The 14129-nt window shown below is 43.6% G+C and overlaps 1 protein-coding gene and 1 long non-coding RNA gene across 2 annotated transcripts in view; one reads left to right on the forward strand and one right to left on the reverse strand.

Annotated features, from left to right (window-relative positions):
- Positions 1 to 2243, forward strand: part of CAMKMT (calmodulin-lysine N-methyltransferase) — a 427562-nt gene extending 425319 nt beyond the window's left edge. Inside the window, exon 11 of the mRNA NM_001105641.1 lies at positions 1667 to 2243. Within this exon, the coding sequence (NP_001099111.1) occupies positions 1667 to 1744 (78 nt within the window). The 3' untranslated portion in view covers positions 1745 to 2243. The remainder of the gene's footprint in view (positions 1 to 1666) is intronic.
- A 4451-nt stretch (positions 2244 to 6694) lies between these two features.
- Positions 6695 to 12111, reverse strand: LOC112448771 (uncharacterized). The gene is made up of 2 exons (XR_003037141.2): positions 11728 to 12111; positions 6695 to 7464 (listed from the first exon to the last, which is right to left on the reverse strand). It is a non-coding gene; the product is annotated as an uncharacterized lncRNA (long non-coding RNA).
- Positions 12112 to 14129: the final 2018 nt, after the last annotated feature.

The raw sequence follows: 14129 nt of genomic DNA on the forward strand, positions 1-14129 counted from the left end.
AGGAAGCCCCCGCTTTGGCCTCCAGAGGTCAGCATAGAATCCAAGTTAAAAGTGATTTCTAACCCATATTTACCAAAGAATTATTTATCCCACATATTACCTCAGGGACTTTATAAAGAGCTCATTTGAGTCTCTGTATATTAGTGCATTGTGAGTGAGTAGGTCAGCTGACTCACGCTGAGTAATCAACTTTCCCTTATCCCCAATCCCAGAGGAAGAATTTAGCTAGCTTGGCCCCCTCTTCCCTCTGTAAAATATTTCAGTGAGCTCCTTCTATCACTAGGGCAACTGGCAACAAAGGTATTTACGGTTGGTAGGTCCAGTCATAGTGGGTTTGTTTTGGGAAGTTTGGGAAGCCATTTTGGGGGTATTTTTTTAAAATTAAAGAGTGATGTATGTTTAGCATTAACGCTATCGTGACTTTGGTGGCAACAAAAGTCAGTTAGGATCTTTCTAAATAGACAACTAACTATCTGTAAGAAGAGCAAATGCCATCAAAGAAAACAGAATGAAGTGACTTCAGCAATTGTACCATCATCAGTTCTTGGGCAAATGGACTAGAAAGTAGAGACCAGGCTGGCTTTATGTTCCCCAGTGAAAAAGGAAAAACAGGATCATTTCTGTTGTCCTTAATAGTGAGGCACATCACAGTTTGGAAATATGATTTAGATGAAACGTGCCCTTTAGAAAGATTCCAGTTAATGTGTCCCAGACCGGTGAATGCAGGAAAGTGTGCTGGAGCCATTCATTTAGATTCAGGAGAGGGCAAGGTGGGATGTTTGTCTGATTTGAAACAAAGGAATTGGTTCCATGTAAAATGAAAAGAAATACTTATTTCTGATCCTTATAAATTCAAAAATAAATTCACAGTTAGCTCCAAAACACCAGCTTCAAAAATAACAAATTTGTCTTTATAAACAGCAACGTATTATTTGCTAGAATAAATATAAATACGACTCTCAAAATTATTCTACCTGAATGAGGGAAAATGTACTTTAGATTTGAGAACTCTGATTGGACTTTTAAATCTATCAAGGGAAGGCCCTCAGAACTTTACCTGAGTAGTATTCAAAGCTTGCTGCTCTAATTGTTGGAATATGTTTTCCTCCTTGGCGACAACAATTTTTGAATTACTTATCATTAATATTAAAAGCCCTAGGAAGCAGCTGGAAAGCCTTTGAAATGTCTTCAGCTCCACCAGCCTGTCCCTTGTGCCCAGGTGTGCCACAGGCTCTAAATGATCTGAACTGCCTGCCAGCCTGATTCCTGGGGCACTGGCAGGGGACAGAGGGTGGGCAGGAGCAGAAACTTCCAGGCCAAATGGCTGATCTGGTGAAGATGAGTGAGTCCCCAGCTGTCCCTGTGCTGAAGTGTCTCAGAGTCCACAGAGGTTACAAAAGAAGCCTGGCTATTTATAAAAACAAAACAAAACAAAACACCCTATCCCTACCAAAATAATAATAATAATAATTTCTAACTCAACCCATAGTATTGTCTTGTTACTGCCACTGAGGACCACTTTGAGTTGTTTTTTTTTGTGTGTGGTTTATTTTTCCAGAACAATGTTTTTAGATAAGAAGTCTTCCTTTTACTCAACATTACAATTGACTAGTGAAAATTCCTGTTCTAAGTCTCTTTATCTTTTTTTCTCTATTATTGTTTTCAGTTGAAAAAGGAAAACCAGGATGTCTATGAAGAAAATCTTCATTTCCCGCTTCTGCTTATTTTAACCAAAGATGGATAGAAGCTTAAACAGCTCTAAAGATGAAGAAAACATCAAGTGCACAGGCAATACTTTCACAAAAACAGAAATCTGTAATGGGTATAATATGCAGCAAGCTGTTGGCTCCCTGAGATTTTTAAACCCCCAGGACTTGGGCCCCTACCACCTCTGAGACATTCCATGTGTGGGTTATGGGGTCCACCTGCTCACCCACGTGACTCTTCAGCCATCCTAGACTCCTCTTTTTTCCATCTGCTTGTTGCTCTTTCTGCACCAAACCTATGTCTTTAAATATGTATAAGCAGCCTATGTGAGATTTGAATGGGACTTGTAAGCCACCCAAATAATTTTCCCTCTCAGAATTTCTTTTGGTGATTCATATCCCACCCCACCCCACCCTCCTTTAGAAAATATCCTGGTCTTTGTTGTATTTTTTAGTGATGGTCGTTTTTCATCTGCCAAACCAGCAAACATGATGATTCTTTCCTGGTTAAAAAAAATAAATAAATCAAATCTTTCAGATCACCCTCAAATTAATTATATTAAATCTGCCATCTTTCTCTCCCCCCACCCCCCCCCCCGCCTTTTTTTAATGGCTGTCTCTCTCACCCATTCTCTTTTTCCTTTTAAACAGGATGTTTTTTTTCCCTATAGATGTATAAGAAATGACTACATCAGCCCAAAGCCTCATAGACTGACCGTTTGTCCTCTGGACACAATAGCGTGGCCAGCCCTCTGCTCCTCCTCTCCAATTATGTGTGATTAGTCTCAATGTGTTGTGTCAAGAAGGAGGAGTGTGCTGAGTGCTTATTATCTGTTTAGGTACAAGAAGAGCACATTTAGGCTCTGACTATGAATGAAAAGTGAGCCTTTATCAGGGCTCAAATCTACTGCTGTTCTCCAGGCCTCGTTCAAAACAGGTCCTTCCCAGGGAAATTTTTGAATAAATGCTTGCTAAAACAAGGTGGCAACCAGGGCGAGCTTTTAAAAACTCAGTCACACAATTATCCGATTGAAAGTAAGTATATATGGTTCTATGCGGTGATGCAAGTGGATGGTAAACATTTAGTAGGTGCTACCTAGGATTAAGAGAGAATGACTTTTCTGCAGGGAACCCAAGCTTCTCCTTGCCTGGTGCATCCCCACGATGCTCTAATGCCTTTTGTGGAAATTCAGATGTTTATCTGTAAGGAATCATCTGTACCCACTCTGACAGTAATGTCAGTAGTAGGCTAGCCATATAGGGATACTCCTGTCTTTAGTAGAGGCAAAGCATGTATTTAGCATGATACAATTAAAGTGAGAGGTGAGACACCGTGGGGGAGGGGGAGCGAGTCCTTTTGCATGTTAAACAAACTTAGCTGTCATAAAAACAGCGACTCTCAAATGTCTTCTCTGCTCACTTCTATCATCAAACAAATTTTTCACCATCAGTTTGCATGTCCTTGTATTCACCACTTTTTCTGCTCCATTAGAGCACCTAGATGGATCTCGGAAGGCATAGGTCAAGTCGCAGTTAGATCATACATTTCTTTCTCACAAAAACTTGAATTGCAATGCCAAGTGATGGGCTAACATCACAATAACAGCAATTTATTCCTCTTTGGATAAAACAGCAGTCTATTCTCAGTGCTAGATAAAGACCAGGGCAATGCAAACCAGCCATTTAGCTGAGTAGTTCATAGTGGCAGCTCTCCTTTGGCGACTGTATAGGTTGCACACTGGCTTCACATTTTCTTGTTTAAAAATTAGAATTTGGAATGTTTTAAAAGGCAACGCAGGTAGTTTATAGTGGTGAAAATACAGAGAAATGATTTCTTCTGAAAAACCTGCAACTAAATTTGCCAGACAAAGGAAACCAATCCCTGCAATAGCATCTAAGATAGTCTATTCTTATTTTTTTTCTCATAAAATATAGAACAGCAGAACCACAAGACTATTTCCATTTTTTTTCTCATGAAAATACATGAATTGGCAAGAATTCCACTTACATTTGTGTGTTGTGGGTGTAGAAATCCAGTGTTTATTTCACTGGAAGAAACTGTATTTTAAAAAGTGAACTAGTAGTGCGTTTTTTTTCTTAATATCTGAGAATGGTAGAGTACAGTTACCTAAGCTTGAGACAGGGTGTGAGAATTGAGCTATTGCTGCCCAAAGACATCGAGTAAAGAAATACGCACATTAAGTGATTAAAACTTAGACAATCTTTTGTAAAACGTTAAGGGTCTCATAGATTGTCTTTTAATGGGACCCTCACTTGAAGATATTACTGATTCAGGCTCTTTGGAAGTTTGTAAGAAACTAACATTGTGTAATATTGACTAGTTTAAAAGTATTCTTACTTTCTCAGATTTTGGTGAAAAGCCAGTATTGAGAGGGAGAAAAGATATAGCTACTTTACACAGTTCGTCCATTTACATTTCTTTAAAACTTTATGATTAAGAATTATTTCTCTGCATCAGTACTGGGTTGCATAATTGCAATTGAAATACCACATTCTGTAATTGTCTGTGTAATTGTGCATGTGTTTGTTTCAAAACAAAGCCTGTCTTTGCAATTTTAAGAATTATTATGATATTCCTGTTCCCGGTGTACCTATATCTTCTGAGAAAACGCACTAATCTCCTTTGTCATACTAAGTAGATTTGGTTAGATGTAAGAATGTTTCTAATATCGCCCGTGGTCAGTTCTGAAGCAGTGATATGAACAGCCACATACAAGTTGGTTATAAGAAATTTATTTTATTTTATAGCAAGACATATGCTGTGAATTGGGATAAAAGTGCTAGAAAAGACTGCCTAAGAGGCTGATGCTATTTTGTATAAATCGTGTATTTTGTTGGCTTTTTGACTGAGCATGAAAATGTAACTTCCATTAGGGAAGGGTAATTTAGGTGCTCAGTATTCAGCAGAAAACTTGTCGGGCCATAAAAGCTTTTCTGGCTGGTTCCTCGGGTGTTTTCAGAGAGGAGCTGCCCACCCCTTGCTGATTTTCCCTTTGGCTTCAGTATGGGCTGAATTTACCACTGCATACCTGTTGAATCAATTTGGGGGATCCAGCAGTTAACTGAGTGAATGGAAGGATTAGTGGCCTTCTGGAGCCCTATTTCAACAGCCAGGTGTCTTTCCTAAACTAGTTAACTGCTTTTGACAGTTGGAGAACCTGGTTTTAATACCACAAGTAGGAGATTGTTGCGGTGGGGAGGGGGGGCGGGGGGAGGTGCGTTCCTTCTCTCCATCTACAAATGTGGGGCATGCCTTCTCCTAAGGGTTAGATTTCTTCTTCTTCTTCATTTTTAATAGGAGTGGACTGTCCCCTTGCCTCAACCCAGCTTCCATGGAGTCTTTGTGCTTAAGCAGCCTTTGACTTCTTTCCAGTCTATGCCAAGCAATTGGGTGGCATTGTCCAGCAGGACCCATTCACTGGGCTTGGGGAGGGGGCAGGATACTCACACAGGAGACGGAGTCATGTGTACGTAGACACAGACAAACACATACACACACCCACAGGGAAGATAGAGCTGTTTAGACCCTCGATCTGGGCTCCAGATTCCAGATACACTCCCTACCCCAGATCAAAAATCTCCTGAGTTCAGACTGTTCGAAATATATAACTGGATAGAGTGTAGCCCAGAGAGGAAAAATTGATTTGAAAGTCAGATTGGGTCTCCTTAGAAACTGAATTTGGACAGAGGGCAAATATGTTTTTCCTGAATGGACTATTTCCAAATTAAGAAGGAGCCCATTGGTGTTTAACAAACCATTACGCCTGAAATGCCACGTTTAATTCTCAGATTTTGTTTTACCCAGAGACCTTACTGCCCAGGCTGTGACTAAATGCTCACTCACTGTGTTCTCTGCCCTGGAAGTCTGTTCATTTGGAGTCTATATTTTGCCTTTTTTGTCCCCCCGACTTTTCAATTAATACATTTTTTAATAGATAAACAGATCATACTGTGACTTTTAAAATGTCAACAAGCTTGTAAACAGAAATGTAATAAAATGGCTAATAGGAGATTCAATAGTTAATAGAGGGCCTGAAGTGTGAGCAAATACAGTAGCTGTATATTGGAAACTGTGCAAGTGAAGATGGCTTTAGTATTGCAAACTGAGGAAGAAAATTGTTTTTAATTAGCACCTTCATAAGAACTGCTGATTAATACTGTTTTGTTTGGTGAAAAGCTTTCAGCTGAGTAATTTGTACAGCCATTACAACAGTTTTGTTAGAGCGGGACTCCTGTTGTTAAACACAAACAGCAGATGATAATGGTGGAAGATGAGTTTGTCATGTAACAATTTACCTTATTGAAAAAAGCTTTATATTAAACCCAATACAGTAGGTACCAGCAGAAATCACATATTTTAAATCCTTCCAAAATTGCAGTGTGCCATGCTTGTATTTTTTTTTCAGGGACTAGAAGCAGATTTTATATCATTTATAAAATTATATACACAATTTAAAGATGGTGTAGCGTGGACAGACCACTTTCTCAGCAGCAGTTTACATCAGAACGGCAAAGTGGCCGGGTATTCAAACACTTTCTAACTACACAAAGCAGGTTGGAAAATGGAATCCTAATTAAATAATGTTACTCAGATGTAAATGTGCATTGGGACAGGATGTAGGGAAATAAGAATTAGTGTTTCTGCGCTAGGTGGGTTTATCACACATAGGATCTTTAAAAAAAAAAACAAAAAACTCTTTCCCAAGGAAAGTTTAATTAACCTTTTTTTTTTTTTTTTTTCCCCTGGAGGTGTTTTTAAGCAATCAGGGAAAGGAGTGCCCATTCAATGAGACCTAACCAAGGAATAAGAGGCTGGTTTCAGTGGACTCCATCAAAAGGATAGTGTCCTAGCCAGAAACATGGGAACTTTTTTTTTCTTTTTAAATAAAATGCAATGGCAAAGCATATTTGCATTAAAATATTACACTAACCCAGGCTGGTAAGAACTGTAAATTATTGGAGTGGTGTTATAGAGCATGAGTTCTTTTTTTTATTTTTTTTAAGACAGGCCTTTGGGGTAATAACAAGGGTTGAGGCTCACGACAGTGCCAAATAAGCGTTAGACAGCATAATAGTCCGCAAAGAAAGCCACAGAGCACTAATGTGAAGGAAGAGCTGTCCACCACATGCAGCAAAAATCACCAAAGGTCATTTTATGGTAGCAATTGTGACATAAAATTGGTGGTCATGCTACATGTCTAATACTCAGCACAGCTTTATAAATGATGGGCCCCTAGCGATGGCTGTCATTAAGTGCTTTCATCATAATAAACTTTAAACTGTTGGCTTTATGAATCGCCAGCTAGCTTCAGCTGTTCGGTGGACGGAGCTTGCAGTGCCTTAAGTGTGGCAAGATCTATTAGGAATTGCAACCATGTTTCAAGCGTACTTGGCTTCCCCACTCCTGGGGTGATTGCTGCCTATTAAACGACGTCTGGGAAGATTTTCCTCCGGCAATCTCTGATCAAGAGCTTTTTTGGGCTTTGACCTGCATTTCCTTCAAGACTTTCTCTGAGGAGTTTTCTAAGAGCAAAACTCCAGAGGATTTATAGCCACTTCTGATTAATACCTTTCCAGTTTTTTCTAGCAACGCTCCCACTGTTGCATAGAGAAAAGCTTTCATTGTTCCTGAGGTGCTTATTTGTGACCTTTTCTCTGCTTCCTGATTCCCTCTAACCGTGTTCTCTCAGCGAAAATCCTCGGGGTGGAACCAAGACAGTCGGTGAAGTTGTTACAGCTGGAGAGACAGAGGACGAAAGAGAGGGAGGCTTTTATATTTTTAAAGAATTACATGCAGAGCAGCCCGGGCCCGCCCATTTAAATACCCGCCGTGACGTCACGGGCCGCCCGCCGGACCCGAGGCATCCCTAATGAGCCCTCGGTGTAAACCGAGCCGACACGTAAAGATTTCATGATTCGAATTACACTTTCATTAACCTTTAGCTTAGGAAGTCTTTTAGCTTCCATAAATCTTACAGTGGCTTACCGTCTGTCCTACTGATGTGAATAATAGATGTTTAGGGAAATCGCTCTTTAAAAACCCAGGGTATTTAATTTACAAGGGCTAAATACATATTTCAGAATCACTCGGCAAGAACTTTAATTACTTCTTGTTGCTTTTTGTAACTTGGAGGTCTCCCCCGCCCATTCCCCATCCCCGCTTCAGTTCTCTTCTGCTTGACTCAGATGTTTTTGAGATGGAGAAAGCTTTCAATGTCTAAGTCTCTGCCTTAATACTCTTTATTAGTCTTTTAAGCCAAGTAATGTCCTCAAGATAGTTCGGGGATGTCTCAGGTGTGGACCATTACACAATTAAATTAGCAAACCTGAGGGATTGGATTAGGACTCAGCGGGGGACACCTGGGGATGCCAGGGCCCAGCCGAGTTTTCGACTAGCAGGGTTCTGGCCATGAATAAATAGTGAGGGTCAGCTCGCTAGGTAGACTCAGTCACAAACTTGTCTTACCAGATAAAGTGTTGCAGATTAAACTATTTTACCCCCCTGGGAGCAGGTCTCTGTGGCCGTAGGAGTGTATAGGAAAACCATCAGCCGATGTGTCAAGTGGAAGGGAAAACTGAAGTCGAAGGATTCGTGGCTTTTCACATACAAAGGCATCCTCCCATCCCTCCTGGCCAGCCAGCGAAGGATGGACAAGTGCACCTGGAGGCTACTGCCCAGGTGCAAGGGGTGGGTGTGGGGCAAGCTGCAGAATGCCCCAGAACAAAGACACCTCCAGGGGCCTCCTCGGAGGTCACCCGCTGCCTCCAGGGCAGATTAAGGAGGACTGGAGATGGCGCTTGGAGGAAATGGTGCTGTTCTTTGGGAAATCAATTCGTCCCACCCTTAATAGGGTGTTTTGCCCTCCCTCTTTGGGAGTTCCAGGCAATGGGCTTCCAGGTCTCTACGGTTCTGAAAGAGGCGGCCCCTTTGCCAGCCCATGTTCCTTCAAACAGCCCAGGCCCCACAAGAATCTCTTCTGCTCTCTGCCACGTTTCCTTTCCCTTTTCTCCCTCTTTCAGGCTCTCCCGCCCCTCTCTATACCCAAGCTCCTTTCATAATGAGGCTGGAAGTGGAACTTTCCCCCACTCCCTTACTTTGAGATTTCTTTTTTCCCAGTGACCTGGGCTGCACTTTACCCCCACTCCCTGCCTGCCAATCTCCTCAGGGTTAGGGCCTTTCTCTATCCATTCTTTCAGGTTCCCCCTCCTTGAGAGCTCCAGGAGGCCAGGCCTTCCAGAATCTGATCTCCTTCCAACACTGCAGCCCCCCTGAGGAGGAAGGAAGAAGCCTCCTCCGAATGAATGGCCGGTAAGGAGGTTTTTAATTTGTCTGGAGCTCCAAGAAAAAAGCCTCTGAGCTGCGGCCCTCCCTCACCTCGTTTGGAAGCCCCCAGGCCTTCCTGGTGGCCACTGTCACCTCTCCATCCCAGGCCAGGTCCACGGGCAGAATGGGTGGAGGAGTCTGAGCATACTGGTTGGTTGTGTGAGGTTCGCCTCTGGGATTTAGAAGGGCTTTGTCAGTTAGATTCTATTTTGTGATTGTTTGCTGGCTACCGATGTGAGAAATTTGGAACCTGGGCAGGGTCTGAAAGTGAGCTCAGCCCATGGCGATCGTGATTTGCAGTCAGCCTTCTGATGGCCAAGCTCTCCTTGAGCTTGGGGGAAATGTCACCGTGCTGTCCCCGACACAGTCCATTTAAAGACAGTCCATTTAAAAGCTTTGCCCACCTGACCTGTGGTTTCACCTCCAGGTGCATTAGCCTTCATTCCCTTTACAGGCTTTATTTTTAGGAGCAGAGGCCACAGCCCCGACCAGCCTATGTTTTGAGTGGAAGGCTGAGGCTCGCTCTCTCTCTCTCTCTATTCTTGGCCAAGCTGTTTATATAAGCAGCATCTCAGGATGCCAGGAGACAGCAGAATGAAGCCGCTCACAGCTCCCAAGTAACCCATGTCTTTGCTGTCTGCCCAGCTATTCCTACTCAGCCCACTTCAGGTTGTGGGGGACCACCAGGCTGAGTGACAAAGGTTTAAGGGGCTCCAGCTTGCCTTCCTCCTTGCTGTCAGTGTTTTGGCCTCACCTCACAATCAGGTTACTCCTAAGCCCTACTTCTGTTACCTAGTACAAGATCCTGTATCCTGCACAGTGTGGTCAAACAATATTGAAACAAAGTTTGGAGCAGAGAGAGTTTTATTGAAGGGCCACACAGAATAAATGAGCCCCCAAACCCAAACTGCCCCAAAGATTTCAGTAAAGCATTTTTAAAGGCAAAGTGAGGGAGAGGAGTGATTGGTTGTTGCAGACTTCTTGGTGTAGGAATGCTTTGTTCTTGCAGCTGTCCATGCAGGTCAAGTCACCATATTCCTGTGAACCTCCATCAAGATAAATATTCTTTTTTCTGCAACTATTTATCTTTATATGAACAGAAAAGTGTTATACCCTTAAAGGTTAGAGAGCCTTGAGAATAGGCTAGCCAGTATATTTCAGGCTAAAGGCAACAGTCTTAAAGCAAAAGCAATAAAATACAAAGGTTAAAGTAAAAGAGACAGATCTAATATGGAATCAGATTTGTTCTTCCCTATTACATTTTCATCCTCCCTCCCTCACCCCCAACCGACTAGATAAACCATAGGGTGGTTTCATATTCTTAATATAAATATGATACTGAAGGGATTTATCTGACTGTGCCCTTATGGTTGAAAAATAAATGGCAGCGATATTTGGCAGCTCCTCCCCATCAAGAAATGGAATCTATTTCTCCACCCCTTGGTTCTGAATTTATGTTGGCTTACTTTAGCCAATGAGATGTTCATAAACATGAGTATAGCAGAGGTTTGAAAATCACTTGCACATTGGGGTTTTCTCTTGGAACCCAAATACTATGTGAAAAAGTCCAAGCTATCCTGCTATACACTGAAGACATGTGACCCACTCACCCCCATCATTCCAGCCCTGTGAGCAAAGGCGTCCAGGACCAAACAGTCCCTGGCCAACTCAGTTGCTCATTATGGCATGCAAGCAAGCCTGGTGAGACCAACCCGAATGGCTCACAGACTCATGAGCTAATAAAGGATAGTTTTAAGCAACTAAGTGAGTTCAGGAGCAGTTTGTTGCAGTAGACAGCTGATACAACCTTGAGCTTTCCTCTCTGATGAACTTTTCTGCGTCCCTTAAGCATATCTTGAGGTACTAAAACTTTTGAGATAATGCTTTGCCTAAAACATGTTGAGTTACATAGTGACTAATATTGTAAAAAGACAAAAATAGGATTCAGGTCCCACAGGCCTCTCACCCTTAAGAAAAATCCCTCACAGGCTCCTGGGAGAGAACACAGAGAAAATGGGCTGCAAGAAGAAGTACAATGGATCCAGAATAACTAGGTTCTAGCCTGGGCTTCCCCAGTAACAAACTGGTGATTTTAGGCAAACTACTTGATCTCTCTGGACATGTGTTTTCCTGTTTGAACTAGATAATTTCCCATTTCATGCTAAATTCTAAAGTAGTCAAGATAAAAACATTCCATCATCAATCAGGGTCAGAGATTTTGATTGCCTCAGGGAATAAGAATTCTCTGATACTACCAGGAAATAGTTGTCCCACCTTAGCTTGTCCCTAGAGAATAGTAGTTCTCGGAAGACTTTCTTTTGTGAGTTCTAGAATGACCCAGCTGTTTCACCTTGCTCTGCCCCAGGCTGGTTGTGAGGGGAGTGCTGCCTCAGTCACCAGTGTAGGGAGAAGAGGAACAGTGGGGGTCTGAGTACCTCCATGTTTATTCACTTATAAATATTTTTGTGTGCCATCACCCTTTTAGCTGCTGGGGATCTAATAGTGAAAAAGAAAGACCCCCGTGACATGCTGGGGCCTAGTCAGAAAGACAAAACCGCTGTCCACATGAGTGACTTGCATTGTAAATAATAAATGTGGCAGTGCAATTATAAAATAAATTATAGTGAGTTCAGTGGAAAACATATAGGGTGCTATTGGTAGAGAGTAATAGCCTACCTCAGACAGGCTGGTGGGAAAAAGCCTCTCTGAGCGGTCTTGGTTGAGAAAAGGAGCCATCACACAGACAGATGACAGGGGGTCCAAGGGGTTTAGGTGGCCTGAAGCTTGTGGAGGCTGAGGATGAATGCAAGGTCAGCGTGTCATAGAGGCCTTATGAGGAGGGGCATGAGATGGCCAAGAGCCAACTTGTGCAGGATTTAGTAAGACTGGATTTTATTTGGAGTCTGATGAGCAGTCATTGAACGGTTTGGAGTTATGAGAATGATATAGCCAGAGCGACATTTTTTAAAAGATCAGTCTGAATGCTGGGTGGGGAGTAGTTTCAAGGGAGTGGAGATTCCAGTGAGGGGGCTCCGGTAATGTGGTCCTGGTGAAAGAAAGCAGCCATGTGGGCAGGGGACGTGAATGACAATGGGGGAAAGAGGAGCAAACTGACTCAAAGTGTGTGTGTGATGTAGAATGGACAGGATTTGCTCGTGGCTTCCTCATAAAATTGCAAGAGGTCAACCTAAAAGTCGGAACCTTCTGCTCTGGGAATGTAAGCCCTTTCCCTTAATCTACCTTACCCTCCCCCATGAGGCCTGGGATGTGGGAGGCGTGAGGGCGACAAACTGGGAGAGGATGGCGACTCACTCTCCTCCACTTCCAGCTTCATGGTCTGCACATTTATGGGCACCTGGAAATGGGGGAGGTCCTTCATATCCTGATGACTTCTTGAGCCCCCACATTGCCTGGCATCTTCTTATTCTCTCAGAGCAGGAGGTGGTGTCAGTAGCTAGACTGGACAGGGCTGTAGGATAGGAAATAGATTCCTTATTGTGGCCATAACCTCTAGCCTTTCAGTCATATTGTTTTTTCTGGGATCTGCACACTTGGGAATATTCAGGGGAAGACCCGAGGTGGGGTCAGAGATTGGCCTCTGTCCTGGTCCTGAGGCCCCATTGAGCTCCACAAATGCAGAGCAAATAATTGCCTGCTGCTGCTGCTAAATCACTTCAGTCGTGTCCGACTCTGTGTGACCCCATAGACAGCAGCCCACCAGGCTCCCCCGTCCCTGGGATTCTCCAGGCAAGAACACTGGAATGGGTTGCCATTTCCTTCTCCAATGCATGAAAGTGAAAAGTGAAAGTGAAGTCGCTGAGTCTTGTCCGACTCTCAGCAACCCCATAGACTATAGCCCACCAGGCTCCTCCATCCACGGGATTTTCCAAGTGAGAGTATTGGAGTGGGGTGCCATTGCCTTCTCCACAAGTAATTGTCTAGGAGGCAAGATTTAAGGAGCAGAGGAAAGTTCTCAGGTAGGAAAGAAACATGTTGCTAATACCGAAATTCCACCAAAGACCGCCTTCTGAACTCCAGGCAGGGGTCATTGTCAGAATCAGGCTCCTCTGGGAGAAGGGATGTTCTGGTCCTGGGTGTGAAAGATCTGAAGTGAGGCCTGAAAGGGGGAGGGGATGTAGAGCAGGTGGTAAGAGAGAGGAGGGAACCTAGAGGAGGAAAAGGGGCCCAAGACCAGAGGAAAGAGTGGAAATGGGGGAATCCAAGTGTCAGAAGCCACTCATCAGCTTCACAAGGTTACCTGAGCCAGGAGGGCCGTCCTGATTAAGCAGTGCACGCACCTGATGGCATGTCCACCTTGTGCAGGGGAACTGGAGCACTAGGCAGGTGGGGTCCCTGCCCACATGGTGCTTATAAACTCAGAAGGGAGACAGAGCCTGTCCTCAAGTGCAGCACATCCATGGAGAAGGACTGGCTAAGGATTGTTAGAGATCGGCAGAAGGAGCAAGTACCTTTTGAAAGAGAGGGCAGGGTTTATATTAGGCCACAACAGTCCTGGCAGGAGGAGGAAAGGCCCTACCAGGAGCATGAAGCTCATGAAGATTTCAGGAAATGTAGACTTGCAGGAAATGCAGGAATGTGAGTTAAATGAGGTAAAGAGTCATTGGTTCACTCGTCCTAACAGGTGAATGGCACTCAGGGGAGAGTCGTGAACTAGAGCGACTAATTCTGTGATCCCACGGAGCGGCATTCAGTGGAGGGGGAGAGGCAAACTACATATGCACAAACCCGACCAGTTCAAATCAGGAGAGATGTGGTGAAGACAGTAAAATACACTGATATTTTAGAAAGTGAGTGGGCCTTCTTTAGATATAAGGTCAGGGAAGTTCTCCTGAAGGAGGCACCACTTTAGTTGTAATGAAAAAGCCAGCCTTTGGAGACTGGAAGAAAGAGCAGTGAAAGCAGAGGTAATAGCAAGTGCAAAGGCCCCAAGGCAGGACCAAGCGTGCAGAATGCAGGTGCATGGGGCATGTCGGGTGAGCAGAGAATGACACGAGGGGTGTGCAGGACCTTGTAGGCCCAGAGAGGAAGCCAGGACCACCGGAGGAGTGACATGGTCT

This window comes from Bos taurus, chromosome 11 (assembly GCF_002263795.3).
Source record: "Bos taurus isolate L1 Dominette 01449 registration number 42190680 breed Hereford chromosome 11, ARS-UCD2.0, whole genome shotgun sequence".
Taxonomy (NCBI): domain Eukaryota; kingdom Metazoa; phylum Chordata; class Mammalia; order Artiodactyla; family Bovidae; genus Bos; species Bos taurus.